The 18,213-nt window shown below is 42.7% G+C and overlaps 1 protein-coding gene across 5 annotated transcripts in view; it reads right to left on the bottom strand.

Moving 5' to 3' along the window:
* The window catches only part of SLCO2B1 (solute carrier organic anion transporter family member 2B1), a 178,420-nt gene that overhangs the window by 62,599 nt on the left and 97,608 nt on the right, over nt 1–18,213 (bottom strand). For all 5 annotated transcript variants that reach the window (XM_069759476.1, XM_069759475.1, XM_069759477.1 and 2 more), the window contains exon 6: nt 1,616–1,714. In XM_069759476.1, the coding sequence (XP_069615577.1) occupies nt 1,616–1,714 (99 nt within the window). The remainder of the gene's footprint in view (nt 1–1,615; nt 1,715–18,213) is intronic.

Below are 18,213 nucleotides of genomic sequence, written 5' to 3'. Positions count from 1 at the left end.
CATACTGTGTATAGGTAGGATCATACTGCGTGGGACACTGAGTGGGCATCATACTGTGTATAGGTAGGATTATACTGTGTGGGGGCACTGAGGGGCATCATACTGTGTATAGGTAGGATCATACTGTGTGGGGGCACTGAGGGGCATCATACTGTGTATAGGTAGGATCATACTATGTGGGGGCACTGAGGGGCATCATACTGTGTATAGGTAGGATCATACTGTGTGGGGGCACTGAGTGGGTATCATACTGTGTATAGGTAGGATTATACTGTGTGGGGGCACTGAGGGGCATTATACTGTGTATAGGTAGGATCATACTGTGTGGGGCACTGAGGAGCATCATACTGTGTACAGGTAGGAGTATACTATGTGGGGGCACTGAGGGGCATCATACTGTATATAGTTAGGATTATGCTATATTGGGGCACTGAGGGGCATCATTCTGTGTATAGGTAGGATCATGCTATGTGGGGGCACTGAGGGGCATCATACTGTGTATAGGTAGGATCATACTATGTGGGGGCACTGAGGGGCATTATACTGTGTATAGGTAGGATCATACTGTGTGGGGCACTGAGGAGCATCATACTGTGTACAGGTAGGAGTATACTATGTGGGGGCACTGAGGGGCATCATACTGTATATAGTTAGGATTATGCTATATTGGGGCACTGAGGGGCATCATTCTGTGTATAGGTAGGATCATGCTATGTGGGGGCACTGAGGGGCATCATACTGTGTATAGGTAGGATCATACTATGTGGGGGCACTGAGGGGCATCATACTGTGTATAGGTAGGATCATACTGTGTGGGGGCACTGAGGGGCATCATACTGTGTATAGGTAGGATCATACTGTGTGGGGGCACTGAGGGGGCATCATACTGTGTATAGGTAGGATCATACTGTGTGGAGGCACTGAGGGGGCATCATACTGTGCATAGGTAGGATTATACTGTGTGGGGCACTGAGGGGCATCATACTGTGTATAGGTAGGATCATGCTATGTGGGGGCACTGAGGGGGCATCATACTGTGTATAGGTAGGATCATATTGTGTGGAGGTGATTGATGTGGGGGAATAACACTGTGTAGGGGTATTATTATGCTGTGTGTGTAAGGGGGCAATGTGTGTGCATCAATCTGCGAGGAAGGCAAGTTTGGGACATCATACTTCATGGTGGCCATAAATGATATAATAAACTTTGCAGGAATTCATTATGGACTGATTTTTGTGTAGTTGCACAGAATAGTCTTGGTGTAGTTTTGATTGTTGTTTAACTATGCAGCTGCATTGGGGGTCTCTGTACCGGCCCTGTTACAGTAGCATGAGTCCGTGCTGCAGGGACACTATGGCTACAAGGAGAGAAGCATGGTGTCTGGCCTAGATACATCTAGATACTTGGCATCTCTCCGCAGCCTGAGGTTTCCTTGCGGAGAGCAGGTCTTGCACGCTGACATGGCGGCATATGCTGCCACAGACACCTCGCCGGGCTGATAATAGAGGTTTTATGGATCAGCAGAAGGCAGAGACGCTCGGCAGCACAACGCCTGTCAGCTCGCCTTTATTTTTGGGTCATGAAGCTTCGATGCCGGCTCAGCGTTCACACTCACTGGCTGGGAGCTTGTCAATGTCCACATAGTAGCGTAACGTGGCAGATCCGAGGATGAAAGCGACGCCGGGGCCCATCACTGTCACAGCGAAGAGGATGCCTGCAAGGAGACAAAAAGTAGGAAGCTTCAGAGGGAACTCTGCATCCTGAGAAATACTTATGTGACTGCAACCAACGTAAAGAAATGGAGCAAAAACTCCAAGATATATAGTTCTTAAAGGGATCCAGGACTAGAACAAAATGGCGGCTCCTGTCCTTGTGTTGTGTCTCTGGTACTAAGGCTCAGCTCCATTGCCTGGTACTGTGAGAGGCAGGTAAAGGAGGCTTAGTGCCGGAAAAGGGAAGGAGCATAAAGGGGTAATGGGGGCAGCTCATACAACAGAGGTATGGGGTGAAGGAACAAAGGGAGAAAGGAGAGGTATGGCGGAGAGGAAAATGGATGAAAGGTCAGGGATGGACCATGGCGAGAAAGGGTTAGAAACATTGTCAGACATGGATGTACATATGTTTGGAGAGAAATGGATATGTGGCAGAGCAGAGATGGAGCTGTTAAAGGACAGAGATTGACAATTGGGAGGACAGGGGTGGACCAGCTGCTGGACAGAGTATGAGGCACAAAAGTATAGATTTGGAGATTTGGCAGGACAGTGATGGAGCCATGTCGGGACAGGGCTGGAGACGGGGCAGGACAGGGCTGGAGACATGGCAGAACAGGGATGGAGACGTGGCAGGACAGGGCAGAAGACATGGCAGGACAGGGCAGAAGACGTGGCAGGACAGGGCAGAAGACGTGGCAGGACAGGGCAGAAGACATGGCAGGACAGGGCAGAAGACATGGCAGGACAGTGTAGTAGACAGGGCAGCACAGGGCAGGAGACATGGCAGGACAGGGCAGGAGACATGGCAGGACAGTGCAGGAGACAGGGCAGCACAGGGCAGGAGACGTGGCAGGACAGGGCAGGAGACGTGGCAGGACAGGGCAGAAGACATGGCAGGACAGGGCAGGAGACATGGCAGGACAGGGCAGAAGACATGGCAGGACAATGCAGTAGACAGGGCAGCACAGGGCAGGAGACGTGGCAGGACAGGGCAGGAGACATGGCAGGACAGTGCAGTAGACATGGCAGGACAGGGCAGGAGACATGGCAGGACAGGGCAGAAGATGTGGCAGGACAGGGCAAAAGATGTGGCAGGACAGGGCAGGAGACATGGTAGGATAGGGCTGAAGATATGGCAGGACAGGGCAGAAGATGTAGCAGGGCAGAAGATATGGCAGGACAGGAGATGTGTTGGAACAGCTGGGGACGTGGAAGAACAGGGCTGGAGATGTGGAGGAGCAGGGTTGAAGATGTGGAAGGACAGGGCAGGAGACGTGGCAGGACAGGGCAGGAAACATGGTAGGATAGGGCTGAAGATATGGCAGGACAGGGCAGAAGATGTAGCAGGGCAGAAGATATGGCAGGACAGGAGATGTGTTGGAACAGCTGGGGACGTGGAAGAACAGGGCTGGAGATGTGGAGGAGCAGGGTTGAAGATGTGGAAGGACAGGGCAGGAGATGTGGCAGGACAGGGCAGGAGACGTGGCAGGACAGGCAGGAGACATGGTAGGATATGGCTGAAGATGTGGCAGGACAGGGCAGAAGATGTAGCAGGGCAGAAGATGTGGCAGGACAGGAGATGTGTCGGAACAGCTGAGGACATGGAAGAACAGGGCTGGAGATGTGGCGGAGCAGGGTTGAAGATGTGGAAGGACAGGGCAGGAGATGTGGCAGGACAGGGCAGGAGACGTGGCAGGACAGGCAGGAGACATGGTAGGATAGGGCTGAAGATGTGGCAGGACAGGGCAGAAGATGTAGCAGGGCAGAAGATGTGGCAGGGCAGGAGATGTGTCGGAACAGCTGGGGACATGGCAGAACAGTGGTGGAGATGTGGCGGGACAGGGTTGGAGATGTGGCAGGACAGGGTTGGAGACATGTCAGAACAGGGCAGAAGATGTGGCAGGACAGAGCTGGGGATGTGGCAGAACAGGGCTAGAAATGTGGTAGAACAGGGCTTGAGATGTGGCAGTACAGGGCTGGAAACGTGGCAGGACAGGGATGGAGACGTGGCAGGACAAGGCTGGATACATGGCAGGACAGGGTTGGAGACGTGGCAGAGCAGAGCTGGAGACATGTCAAAGCAGGGCTGGAGATGTTTCAGGACTGGGATGGAGCCATAGCAGCATTGTGGCTCAGTGGTTAGCACTGTAGCCTTGCTGCACTGAAGTCCTCGACACAAATCCCACCAAGGACAACATCTACAAGGAGTTTGTATGTTCTCCCAGTGTTTGCCTAGGTTTCTTATAGATTCTACTTTTTCCCACAGCCCAAAGACTGATAGGGAATATAGATTGTGAGCCTCAATGGGGACAGAGATGATGAGGTCTGTACAGGGCTGTGGAAATATTAGCACCTTATAAGAGAGTAAAAATAAAATAAATATCAGGGTTGGAGACGTGGACAGCCAGAAATGGAGCCATGGATGAACAGAGATGGAGCTGTGGATGGACAGAGATGGAGCAGTCGATGGACAGAGATGGAGCCATGGAGGAACAGAGATGGAGCTATCGATGGACAGAGATGGAGCTGTCGATGGACAGAGATGGAACCATCGATGGACAGAGATGGAGCCGTGGATGGACAGAGATGGAGCAGTCGATGGACAGAGATGGAGCTATCGATGGACAGAGATGGAGCCGTGGATGGACAGAGATGGAGCCGTGGATGGACAGAGATGGAGCCGTGGATGGACAGAGATGGAGCCGTGGACGAACAGGGATGGAGCTATCGATGGACAGAGATGGAGCCGTGGATGAACAGAGATGGATCCGTGGATGGACAGAGATGGAGCTGTGGATGAACAGAGATGGAGCTGTGGATGAACAGAGATGGAGCAGTCGATGGACAGAGATGGAGCAGTCGATGGACAGAGATGGAGCCGTGGATGGACAGAGATGGAGCCGTGGACGAACAGAGATGGAGCTATCGATGGACAGAGATGGAGCTGTCGATGGACAGAGATGGAACCATCGATGGACAGAGATGGAGCCGTGGATGGACAGAGATGGAGCCGTGGATGGACAAGATGGAGCCGTGGATGGACAGAGATGGAGCCGTGGATGGACAGAGAAGGAGCTGTGAACGGACGGAGATGGAGCCGTGGATGGACAGAGATTGAGCCATGGATGGACAGAGATCGAGCCGGGGATGGACAGATATGGAGCCATGGATGGAGAGAGAGAGCCGTGGATGGACAGAGGTGGAGCTGGTGACGGACAGAGATGGAACATTGGATGGACAGAGATGGAGCCATGGATGGAGAGAGAGAGCCGTGGATGGACAGAGGTGGAGCTGGTGACGGACAGAGATGGAACATTGGATGGACAGAGATGGAGTTGTACATGAGACGTTAGGAGACAGCTTGACAGAGATGAAGATGTTGCAGGCCCAAACTGAAGCCAAGAAAGTTCAAGGAACCAACTGGTAAGGTCCTGCAACATCTACAAGGGACAGGTACATGAATGAAATAGGAGTGTGATGGAGAAACTGAGAGTCGGGGCACATGGATGAAAGCAAATCATAGAAGGAATCAATGGGGAGAAGGATGAAGTACAGGGATAAGAGGATCAGAGAACATTGTTAGTTCTTTCTCCTTGTTTTGTTCCGTACAAAGAGGAAAAAAATCAGCCGGGAAACAGAATTATTTACTATTCACGCTCTTGTCATTGTGAAGTTGACTCTTTTCTGCCACTCACAATTCATGTATAAGCTTCCATGAACTACTAGCAATATTCTAACAAGATAAAATTAGAAGAACATCAAAATACTGAAATGTTCAAGATGAAGAAACACCAAGAAAAATCCTGCATAAAACAGAAGGAGTCTCATTAGCAGCGGCTGCAGAGTATCACAACCTCTGGATATCTGCGATCTGTGACATGAAAGCAGACGCAGCGTTACATTATGCATGACGACGCTCGTTATCTGGGGATTACCCGAAGTCACTCTGCAAAATGTAATTTATGAGCAAATATTTGATCCTGCAAATTATAAACTGTGGAACCTGCAGAGCAGAAAGCGCCCGGTCCAGAGATAGAATTCATTACAATGATTATCCGCAAGGAGCAGAATCCAGTATATTATTATCTGAAGAAACCCAGATGGAGATGGATGGATGACAGACAGATAATAGATAATAGATAGATAGATAGATAGATAGATAGATAGATAGATAGATAATAGACAGATAGATAGATAGATAGATAGATAATAGACAGATAGATAGATAGATAGATAGATAGATAGATAGATAGATAGATAATAGACAGATAGATGGATAGATAGATAGATAATAGATAGATAGATAGATAGATAGATAGATAGATAGATAGATAGATCGATAGATAGATAGATAGATAGATAATAGATAGCTAATAGGTAGATAGATAGATAATAGATAGATAATAGATAGACAGATAGATAGATAGATAGATAGATAGATAGATAGATAATAGATAGATAGATAGATAGATAATAGATAGATAGATAGATAGATGATAGATAGATAATAGATAGATAGATAGATAGATAGATAATAGATGATAGATAGATAATAGATAGAGAATAGATAGTAGATAGATAGATAGATAGATAGATAATAGATAGATAATAGATAATAGATAGATAGATAGATAATAGATAGATAGATAGATAATAGATAGATAATAGATAGTAGATAGATAGATAGATAGATAATAGATAGATAATAGATAATAGATAGATAGATAGATAGATAGATAATAGATAGATAGATAATAGATAGATAATAGATAGACAGATAGATAGATAATAGATAGATAATAGATAGATAGATAATAGATAAATAGATAGATAGATAGATAGATGATAGATAGATAGATAGATAATAGATAGATAATAGATAGATAGATAAATAGATAGATAGATAGATAGATAGATAATAGATAGATAATAGATAGATAGATAGATAGATAATAGATAGATAGATAGATAGATAGATAATAGATAGATAATAGATATATAGATAGATAGATAGATAATAGATAGATAGATAATAGATAGATAGATAATAGATAGATAGATAATAGATAATAGATAGATAGATAGATAGATAGATCGATAGATAGATAGATAGATAGATAGATAATAGATAGCTAATAGGTAGATAGATAGATAATAGATAGATAATAGATAGACAGATAGATAGATAGATAGATAGATAGATAGATAGATAGATAATAGATAGATAGATAGATAGATAATAGATAGATAGATAGATAGATAGATAGATAGATAGATAGATAGATAGATGATAGATAGATAATAGATAGATAGATAATAGATAGATGATAGATAATAGATAGATAGATAGATAATAGATGATAGATAGATAATAGATAGATAATAGATAGTAGATAGATAGATAGATAGATAATAGATAGATAATAGATAGATAGATAATAGATAGATAGATAGATAATAGATAGATAATAGATAGTAGATAGATAGATAGATAGATAATAGATAGATAATAGATAATAGATAGATAGATAGATAATAGATAGATAATAGATAGACAGATAGATAGATAATAGATAGATAATAGATAGATAGATAATAGATAAATAGATAGATAGATAGATAGATGATAGATAGATAGATAGATAATAGATAGATAATAGATAGATAGATAAATAGATAGATAGATAGATAGATAGATAATAGATAGATAATAGATAGATAGATAGATAGATAATAGATAGATAGATAGATAATAGATAGATAATAGATATATAGATAGATAGATAGATAATAGATAGATAGATAGATAGATAATAGATAGATAGATAATAGATAGATAGATAATAGATAATAGATAGATAGATAGATAGATAATAGATAGATAATAGATACATAGATAATAGATAGATAGATAGATAGATAGATAATAGATAGATAGATAGATAGATAATAGATAGATAGATAGATAATAGATAGATAATAGATAGATAGATAATAGATAGATAGATAATTGATAGATAATAGATAGATAGATAATAGATAGATAGATAATAGATAGATGATAGATAATAGATAGATAGATAGATAATAGATAGATAGATAGATAATAGATAGATAATAGATAGATAGATAATAGATAGATAGATAGATAATTGATAGATAATAGATAGATAGATAATAGATAGATAGATAATAGATAGATGATAGATAGATAGATAGATAGATAGATAGATAGATAGATAGATAGATAGATAGATAGAGAAAATGGAACAACACTAAAAATTAATTTGGTGCAGAGTCTCACAGCAATCAATCCATACTTGCCAACATATAGTAGTAAAAAACGGAAGGCAGCACTCCAAAAAGTAGTTTCAAAATAAGGTGCACTTTATTAGGTCCACATGGCGTAGCGACGTTTCGGCTATAAGCGTTAAAGTCCACCTTATTTTGAAACTATGGTACTTTTTGTAGTGCTGCCTTCTGTTTTTTACTACTAGATACAGTAGATAGAAAGATAGATAGATAGATGATAGATAATAGATAGATAATAGACAGATGATAGATAATAGATAATAGATAGATAATAGATAGATAGATAGATAGATAGATAGATAGATAGATAGATAATAGATAGATAATAGATAGATAATAGGTAGATGATAGATAATAGATAGGTAGATGATGTTCGTCCTTCGTTTTCGAAGAAGACCATGACTTCAGGGTTAGAAGAATTAATAGTTATGGGTCCGGAGGTGGCTGATGAGTCCAATCCGGGCCCTGAAGGTTCGCCCACATACTTGACATACCAAAGCAGATGTGGTCAGTACACCAGATTCTGCTTGTGCCTTGCGTACAGCACGCTTTCTTTTTGCGTCACAGATTTTCCTATCTTCAGCTGCACGTGCTCCTGAGGAGATCCTGCCCTGCCAACCTGGACGATCCAGGGCAAGCTCTTCCCATTCATTGGTGTTGACTTCCAGGTTTTTGAGAGACACCTTAAGGCAGTCTTTTTAGTGCTTCTTCTGCCCACAACTGCTCGCTTTCCTTGGCACAGTTCTCCGTACAGCAGTTGTTTCGGTAGTCGGCTGTCCGGCATTCGGACCACATGTCCAGCCCACCTGGCTTGGACTTTCAGCAGGAGAGTGTAAACGCTGCAGATCCCAGTTTGTTCCAGAATTGCCGTGTCTGGGACATTGTCTTGCCACCTGATGTGGAGGAGTCTGCGGAGGCAACTCATGTGGAAATGATTAAGCTGTTTACCATGCCGGCTGTACACTGTCCAGGTCTCGCTAGCATAGAGAAGTGTGGTGAGGACCACCGCGCAGTAGACCTTCATATTGGTAGTAAGGCTGGGTCCCCTTCGTTCCCAGACGTTCTTACGCAGTCTCCCGAAGGCGGCACTGGCTTTGGCGATTCTGTTGTTAACCTCAGCGTCTATGGTTACTTCACGGGAAAGTGTGCTGCCTAAGTAGGTGAAGTTATCGTCTGCTTTGAGGTTTTGCTCTTTCACCGTGATACGTGGCTCCTTGTACAGTTTTCCTGGAGCCGGTTGATACATGACTTTCGTTTTTCTAATGTTGATCTCGAGACCAAAACTGTCGCAGGCTTGCGAAAAACTGTCCATTTCATGCTGCATCTGCTGTTCCGTGCTAGCGTTAAGTGCACAGTTATCAGCAAATAGTAATTCACGGATAACAGTCTCATGCACTTTCGTAACCGCCTTCAGGCGTTTTGGGTTGAATAGCTTGCCATCAGTCCTGTACCTAACCTGGATTCCATCTTCACAGTTGTTAAAGGCATCACTTAACATTGCAGAGAACAGCATACTGAACAGGGTTGGAGCCAGCACACAGCCTTGTTTTACGCCATTTGTTACTGGGAAAGCCTCAGATACGTCTCCATCGTTCAGAACCTTTACCATCATGCCATCATGGAACTCCTGGATGACTGAGATGAACTTGCTCGGGCAGCCAAATTTTGCCATGATCTTCCACAGGCCATCTCTACTGACTGTGTCAAAAGCCTTGGTCAAATCAACAAAAGTTACATAAAGGTCACGGTGTTGCTCCTGGCACTTTTCCTGAAGCTGACGTGCTGCAAAGACCATATCTACTGTTCCACGTTTAGCACGGAAACCACACTGGCTTTCGGGTAATAGTCCTTGCTCAAGCTGATGTAAAAGGCGGTTGAGCAGGACACGAACCAATATCTTGCCTGCAGTGGACAGAAGGGAGATGCCTCGATGGTTGTCACAAGATTGGCGATTACCTTTCCTCTTGTATATGTGGATTATGCTGGCATCTTTCATCTGTTGTGGAACCTGTTCCTTTGTCCACATATATTGGAATAGTTTGGTCACCGTTTGCATCAGAACAGGGCCGCCAGATTTATATACCTCAGCAGGTATAGCATCATTTCCGGGTGCTTTTCCTCAAGAAAGTTGTTTTACTGCTTTCCTGACTTCATCTCCACTTGGAAGAACATCAAGCTCCTTGTTGATTTCTACCTCGGGCAGGCGAGCAATAGCCTCATCATTGATATTGGCAGGGCGATTAAGAATATTATTAAAATGCTCAACTCACCGTTCCAGAATTTGTTTCCTTTCTGTCAGCAGCTTAGTTCCATCTGCGTTAAGCAGAGATGAAGAGCTTGATGACTGGGGTCCATATACAGCTTTGTATGTGTTTGTACAGCGCATCGTAGAAGCGTTTCTGGTCATGGGTATCTGCATAGCCCTGAATTTCGTCGGCCCTCTTGCTAAACCAGATATCCTGCATCTCGCGTAGCTTGATTTGTAGCTTTCTTTTTATGTTGGTAAAGGCACCTTTCTTAGCTAACGATGTGGGGTCATTTTGGTACACCTTATACCACTGATGTTTCTCTTCTAGGAGTGTCTTTAAATAGATAGATAATAGATAGATAGATAATAGATAGATAGATAGATAGATAGATAGATAATAGATAGATAGATAGATAGATAATAGATAGATAGATAGATAGATGATAGATAATAGATAGATAGATAATAGATAGATAGATAGATAGATAGATAATAGATAGATAGATAGATAGATAGATAGATAGATAGATAGATAGATAGATAGATAGATAATAGATAGATAGATAGATAGATAGATAGATAATAGATAGATAGATAATAGATAGATAGATAATAGATAGATAGATAGATAATAGATAGATAATAGATAGATAGATAATAGATAATAGATAGATAGATAGTAACTCAGGATCAGTAATGTAAAGTAATGTATGTACACAGTGACTGCACCAGCAGAATAGTTAGTGCAGCTCTGGAGTATAATACAGGAGGTAACTCAGGATCAGTAATGTAATGTATGTACACAGTGACTGCACCAGCAGAATAGTGAGTGCAGCTCTGGGGTATAATACAGGAGGTAACTCAGGATCAGTAATGTAATGTATGTACACAGTGACTGCACCAGCAGAATAGTGAGTGCAGCTCTGGAGTATAATACAGGATGTAACTCAGGATCAGTAATGTATGTACACAGTGACTGCACCAGCAGAATAGTTAGTGCAGCTCTGGAGTATAATACAGGAGGTAACTCAGGAACAGTAATGTAATGTATGTACACAGTGACTGCACCAGCAGGATAGTGAGTGCAGCTCTGGAGTATAATACAGGATGTAACTCAGGATCAGTAATGTAATGTATGTACACAGTGACTGCACCAGCAGAATAGTGAGTGCAGCTCTGGAGTATAATACAGGATGTAACTCAGGATCAGTAATGTAATGTATGTACACAGTGACTGCACCAGCAGAATAGTGAGTGCAGCTCTGGAGTATAATACAGGAGGTAACTCAGGATCAGTAATGTAATGTATGTACACAGTGACTGCACCAGCAGGATAGTGAGTGCAGCTCTGGAGTATAATACAGGAGGTAACTCAGGAACAGTAATGTAATGTATGTACACAGTGACTGCACCAGCAGAATAGTGAGTGCAGCTCTGGAGTATAATACAGGATGTAACTCAGGATCAGTAATGTAATGTATGTACACAGTGACTGCACCAGCAGAATAGTGAGTGCAGCTCTGGAGTATAATACAGGAGGTAACTCAGGATCAGTAATGTAATGTATGTACACAGTGACTGCACCAGCAGAATAGTGAGTGCAGCTCTGGAGTATAATACAGGATGTAACTCAGGATCAGTAATGTAATGTATGTACACAGTGACTGCACCAGCAGAATAGTGAGTGCAGCTCTGGAGTATAATACAGGATGTAACTCAGGATCAGTAATGTAATGTATGTACACAGTGACTGCACTAGCAGAATAGTGAGTGCAGCTCTGGAGTATAATACAGGATGTAACTCAGGATCAGTAATGTAATGTCTGTACACAGTGACTGCACCAGCAGAATAGTGAGTACAGCTCTGGGGTATAATATAGGAGGTAACTCAGGATCAGTAATGTAATGTATGTACACAGTGACTGCACCAGCAGAATAGTGAGTGCAGCTCTGGAGTATAATACAGGATGTAACTCAGGATCAGTAATGTAATGTATGTACACAGTGACTGCATCAGCAGAATAGTGAGTGCAGCTCTGGAGTATAATACAGGAGGTAACTCAGGATCAGTAATGTAATGTATGTACACAGTGACTGCACCAGCAGAATAGTGAGTGCAGCTCTGGAGTATAATACAGGAGGTAACTCAGGATCAGTAATGTAATGTATGTACACAGTAACTGCACCAGCAGAATAGTGAGTACAGCTCTGGGGTATAATACAGGATGTAACTCAGGATCAGTAATGTAATGTCTGTACACAGTGACTGCACCAGCAGAATAGTGAGTACAGCTCTGGGGTATAATATAGGAGGTAACTCAGGATCAGTAATGTAATGTATGTACACAGTGACTGCACCAGCAGAATAGTGAGTGCAGCTCTGGAGTATAATACAGGATGTAACTCAGGATCAGTAATGTAATGCATGTACACAGTGACTGCACCAGCAGAATAGTGAGTGCAGCTCTGGAGTATAATACAGGATGTAACTCAGGATCAGTAATGTAATGTATGTACACAGTGACTGCACCAGCAGAATAGTGAGTGCAGCTCTGGAGTATAATACAGGAGGTAACTCAGGATCAGTAATGTAATGTAATGTATGTACACAGTGACTGCACCAGCAGAATAGTGAGTACAGCTCTGGGGTATAATATAGGAGGTAACTCAGGATCAGTAATGTAATGTATGTACACAGTGACTGCAACAGCAGAATAGTGAGTGCAGCTCTGGGGTATAATACAGGAGGTAACTCAGGATCAGTAATGTAATGTATGTACACAGTGACTGCACCAGCAGAATAGTGAGTGCAGCTCTGGGGTATAATACAGGAGGTAACTCAGGATCAGTAATGTAATGTATGTACACAGTGACTGAACCAGCAGAATAGTGAGTATAGCTCTGGGGTATAATACAGGATGTAACTCAGAATCAGTAATGTAATGTATGTACACGGCGACTGCATCAGCAGAATAGTGAGTGCAGCTCTGGGGTATAATACAGAAAGTAACTCAGGATCAGTAATGTAATGTATGTACACAGTGACTGCACCAGCAGACTAGTGAGTGCAGCTCTGGGGTATAATACAGGATGTAACTCAGGATCAGTAATGTAATGTATGTACACGGCGACTGCATCAGCAGAATAGTGAGTGCAGCTCTGGGGTATAATACAGGAGGTAACTCAGGATCAGTAATGTAATGTATGTACACAGTGACTGCACCAGCAGAATAGTGAGTATAGCTCTGGGGTATAATACAGGATGTAACTCAGAATCAGTAATGTAATGTATGTACACGGCGACTGCATCAGCAGAATAGTGAGTGCAGCTCTGGGGTATAATACAGAAAGTAACTCAGGATCAGTAATGTAATGTATGTACACAGTGACTGCACCAGCAGACTAGTGAGTGCAGCTCTGGGGTATAATACAGGATGTAACTCAGGATCAGTAATGTAATGTATGTACACGGCGACTGCATCAGCAGAATAGTGAGTGCAGCTCTGGGGTATAATATAGGAGGTAACTCAGGATCAGTAATGTAATGTATGTACACGGCGACTGCATCAGCAGAATAGTGAGTGCAGCTCTGGGGTATAATACAGGATGTAACTCAGGATCAGTAATGTAATGTATGTACACAGTGACTGCACCAGCAGAATAGTGAGTGCAGCTCTTCAATATAATACAGGATGTAACTCAGGATCAGTAATGTAATGTATGTATACAGTGACTGCACCAGCAGACTAGTGAGTGCAGCTCTGGGGTATAATACAGGATGTAACTCAGGATCAGTAATGTAATGTATGTATACAGTGACTGCACTAGCAGAATAGTGAGTGCAGCTCTGAAGTATATTACAGGATGTAACTCGGGATCAGTAATGTAATGTATGTATACAGTGACTGCACCAGCAGAATAGTGAGTACAGCTCTGGGGTATAATACAGGATGTAACTCAGGATCAGTAATGTAATGTATGTACACAGTGACTGCACCAGCAGAATAGTGAGTGCAGCTCTGGGGTAAAATACAGGAGGTAACTCAGGATCAGTAATGTAATGTCTGTACACAGTGACTGCACCAGCAGAATAGTGAGTGCAGCTCTGGAGTATAATACAGGATGTAACTCAGGATCAGTAATGTAATGTATGTACGCAGTGACTGCACCAGCAGAATAGTGAGTGCAGCTCTGGGGTATAATACAGGAGGTAACTCAGGATCAGTAATGTAATGTATGTACACAGTGACTGCACCAGCAGAATAGTGAGTGCAGCTCTGGAGTATAATACAGGAGGTAACTCAGGATCAGTAATGTAATGTATGTACACAGTGACTGCACCAGCAGAATAGTGAGTATAGCTCTGGGGTATAATACAGGATGTAACTCAGAATCAGTAATGTAATGTATGTACACGGCGACTGCATCAGCAGAATAGTGAGTGCAGCTCTGGGGTATAATACAGAAAGTAACTCAGGATCAGTAATGTAATGTATGTACACAGTGACTGCACCAGCAGAATAGTGAGTGCAGCTCTGGGGTATAATACAGGATGTAACTCAGGATCAGTAATGTAATGTATGTACACGGCGACTGCATCAGCAGAATAGTGAGTGCAGCTCTGGGGTATAATATAGGAGGTAACTCAGGATCAGTAATGTAATGTATGTACACAGTGACTGCACCAGCAGAATAGTGAGTACAGCTCTGGGGTATAATACAGGAGGTAACTCAGGATCAGTAATGTAATGTATGTACACTGTGACTGCACCAGCAGAATAGTGAGTACAGCTCTGGGTATAATACAGGATGTAACTCAGAATCAGTAATGTAATATATGTACACGGCGACTGCATCAGCAGAATAGTGAGTGCAGCTCTGGAGTATAATACAGGATGTAACTCAGGATCAGTAATGTAATGTATGTATACAGTGACTGCACCAGCAGACTAGTGAGTGCAGCTCTGGGGTATAGTACAGGATGTAACTCAGGATCAGTAATGTAATGTATGTACACGGCGACTGCATCAGCAGAATAGTGAGTGCAGCTCTGGGGTATAATACAGGATGTAACTCAGGATCAGTAATGTAATGTATGTACACAGTGACTGCACCAGCAGAATAGTGAGTACAGCTCTGGGGTATAATACAGGATGTAACTCAGAATCAGTAACGTAATGTATGTACACGGCGACTGCATCAGCAGAATAGTGAGTGCAGCTCTGGGGTATAATACAGGATGTAACTCAGAATCAGTAATGTAATGTATGTACACGGCGACTGCATCAGCAGAATAGTGAGTGCAGCTCTGGGGTATAATACAGGATGTAACTCAGGATCAGTAATGTAATGTATGTACACAGTGACTGCACCAGCAGAATAGTGAGTGCAGCTCTTCAATATAATACAGGATGTAACTCAGGATCAGTAATGTAATGTATGTACACGGCGACTGCATCAGCAGAATAGTGAGTGCAGCTCTGAAGTATAATACAGGATGTAACTCGGGATCAGTAATGTAATGTATGTATACAGTGACTGCACCAGCAGAATAGTGAGTACAGCTCTGGGGTATAATACAGGATGTAACTCAGGATCAGTAATGTAATGTATGTACACAGTGACTGCACCAGCAGAATAGTGAGTGCAGCTCTGGGGTAAAATACAGGAGGTAACTCAGGATCAGTAATGTAATGTCTGTACACAGTGACTGCACCAGCAGAATAGTGAGTGCAGCTCTGGAGTATAATACAGGATGTAACTCAGGATCAGTAATGTAATGTATGTACGCAGTGACTGCACCAGCAGAATAGTGAGTGCAGCTCTGGGGTATAATACAGGAGGTAACTCAGGATCAGTAATGTAATGTATGTACACAGTGACTGCACCAGCAGAATAGTGAGTGCAGCTCTGGAGTATAATACAGGAGGTAACTCAGGATCAGTAATGTAATGTATGTACACAGTGACTGCACCAGCAGAATAGTGAGTATAGCTCTGGGGTATAATACAGGATGTAACTCAGAATCAGTAATGTAATGTATGTACACGGCGACTGCATCAGCAGAATAGTGAGTGCAGCTCTGGGGTATAATACAGAAAGTAACTCAGGATCAGTAATGTAATGTATGTACACAGTGACTGCACCAGCAGAATAGTGAGTGCAGCTCTGGGGTATAATACAGGATGTAACTCAGGATCAGTAATGTAATGTATGTACACGGCGACTGCATCAGCAGAATAGTGAGTGCAGCTCTGGGGTATAATATAGGAGGTAACTCAGGATCAGTAATGTAATGTATGTACACAGTGACTGCACCAGCAGAATAGTGAGTACAGCTCTGGGGTATAATACAGGAGGTAACTCAGGATCAGTAATGTAATGTATGTACACTGTGACTGCACCAGCAGAATAGTGAGTACAGCTCTGGGTATAATACAGGATGTAACTCAGAATCAGTAATGTAATATATGTACACGGCGACTGCATCAGCAGAATAGTGAGTGCAGCTCTGGAGTATAATACAGGATGTAACTCAGGATCAGTAATGTAATGTATGTATACAGTGACTGCACCAGCAGACTAGTGAGTGCAGCTCTGGGGTATAGTACAGGATGTAACTCAGGATCAGTAATGTAATGTATGTACACGGCGACTGCATCAGCAGAATAGTGAGTGCAGCTCTGGGGTATAATACAGGATGTAACTCAGGATCAGTAATGTAATGTATGTACACAGTGACTGCACCAGCAGAATAGTGAGTACAGCTCTGGGGTATAATACAGGATGTAACTCAGAATCAGTAACGTAATGTATGTACACGGCGACTGCATCAGCAGAATAGTGAGTGCAGCTCTGGGGTATAATACAGGATGTAACTCAGAATCAGTAATGTAATGTATGTACACGGCGACTGCATCAGCAGAATAGTGAGTGCAGCTCTGGGGTATAATACAGGATGTAACTCAGGATCAGTAATGTAATGTATGTACACAGTGACTGCACCAGCAGAATAGTGAGTGCAGCTCTTCAATATAATACAGGATGTAACTCAGGATCAGTAATGTAATGTATGTATACAGTGACTGCACCAGCAGAATAGTGAGTACAGCTCTGGGGTATAATACAGGATGTAACTCAGAATCAGTAATGTAATGTATGTACACGGCGACTGCATCAGCAGAATAGTGAGTGCAGCTCTGGGGTATAATACAGGATGTAACTCAGGATCAGTAATGTAATGTATGTATACAGTGACTGCACCAGCAGACTAGTGAGTGCAGCTCTGGGGTATAATACAGGATGTAACTCAGGATCAGTAATGTAATGTATGTATGTATACAGTGACTGTACCAGCAGAATAGTGAGTGCAGCTCTGAAGTATAATACAGGATGTAACTCGGGATCAGTAATGTAATGTATGTATACAGTGACTGCACTAGCAGTGCGAAACCGGCTAAATAAGATTAAAATAGATAAATCTCCGGGTCCGGATGGCATACACCCACGAGTACTAAGAGAACTAAGTAATGTAATAGATAAACCATTATTTCTTATTTTTAGGGACTCTATAGCGACAGGGTCTGTTCCGCAGGACTGGCGCATAGCAAATGTGGTGCCAATATTCAAAAAGGGCTCTAAAAGTGAACCTGGAAATTATAGGCCAGTAAGTCTAACCTCTATTGTTGGTAAAATATTTGAAGGGTTTCTGAGGGATGTTATTCTGGATTATCTCAATGAGAATAACTGTTTAACTCCATATCAGCATGGGTTTATGAGAAATCGCTCCTGTCAAACCAATATAATCAGTTTTTATGAAGAGGTAAGCTATAGACTGGACCACGGTGAGTCATTGGACGTGGTATATCTCGATTTTTCCAAAGCGTTTGATACCGTGCCGCACAAGAGGTTGGTACACAAAATGAGAATGCTTGGTCTGGG

Source organism: Ranitomeya imitator, chromosome 3 (assembly GCF_032444005.1).
Source record: "Ranitomeya imitator isolate aRanImi1 chromosome 3, aRanImi1.pri, whole genome shotgun sequence".
NCBI lineage: Eukaryota > Metazoa > Chordata > Amphibia > Anura > Dendrobatidae > Ranitomeya > Ranitomeya imitator.
The sequence above is the reverse complement of the archived record's forward strand: the minus strand, read 5'-3'. Positions and strand labels throughout refer to the sequence as shown.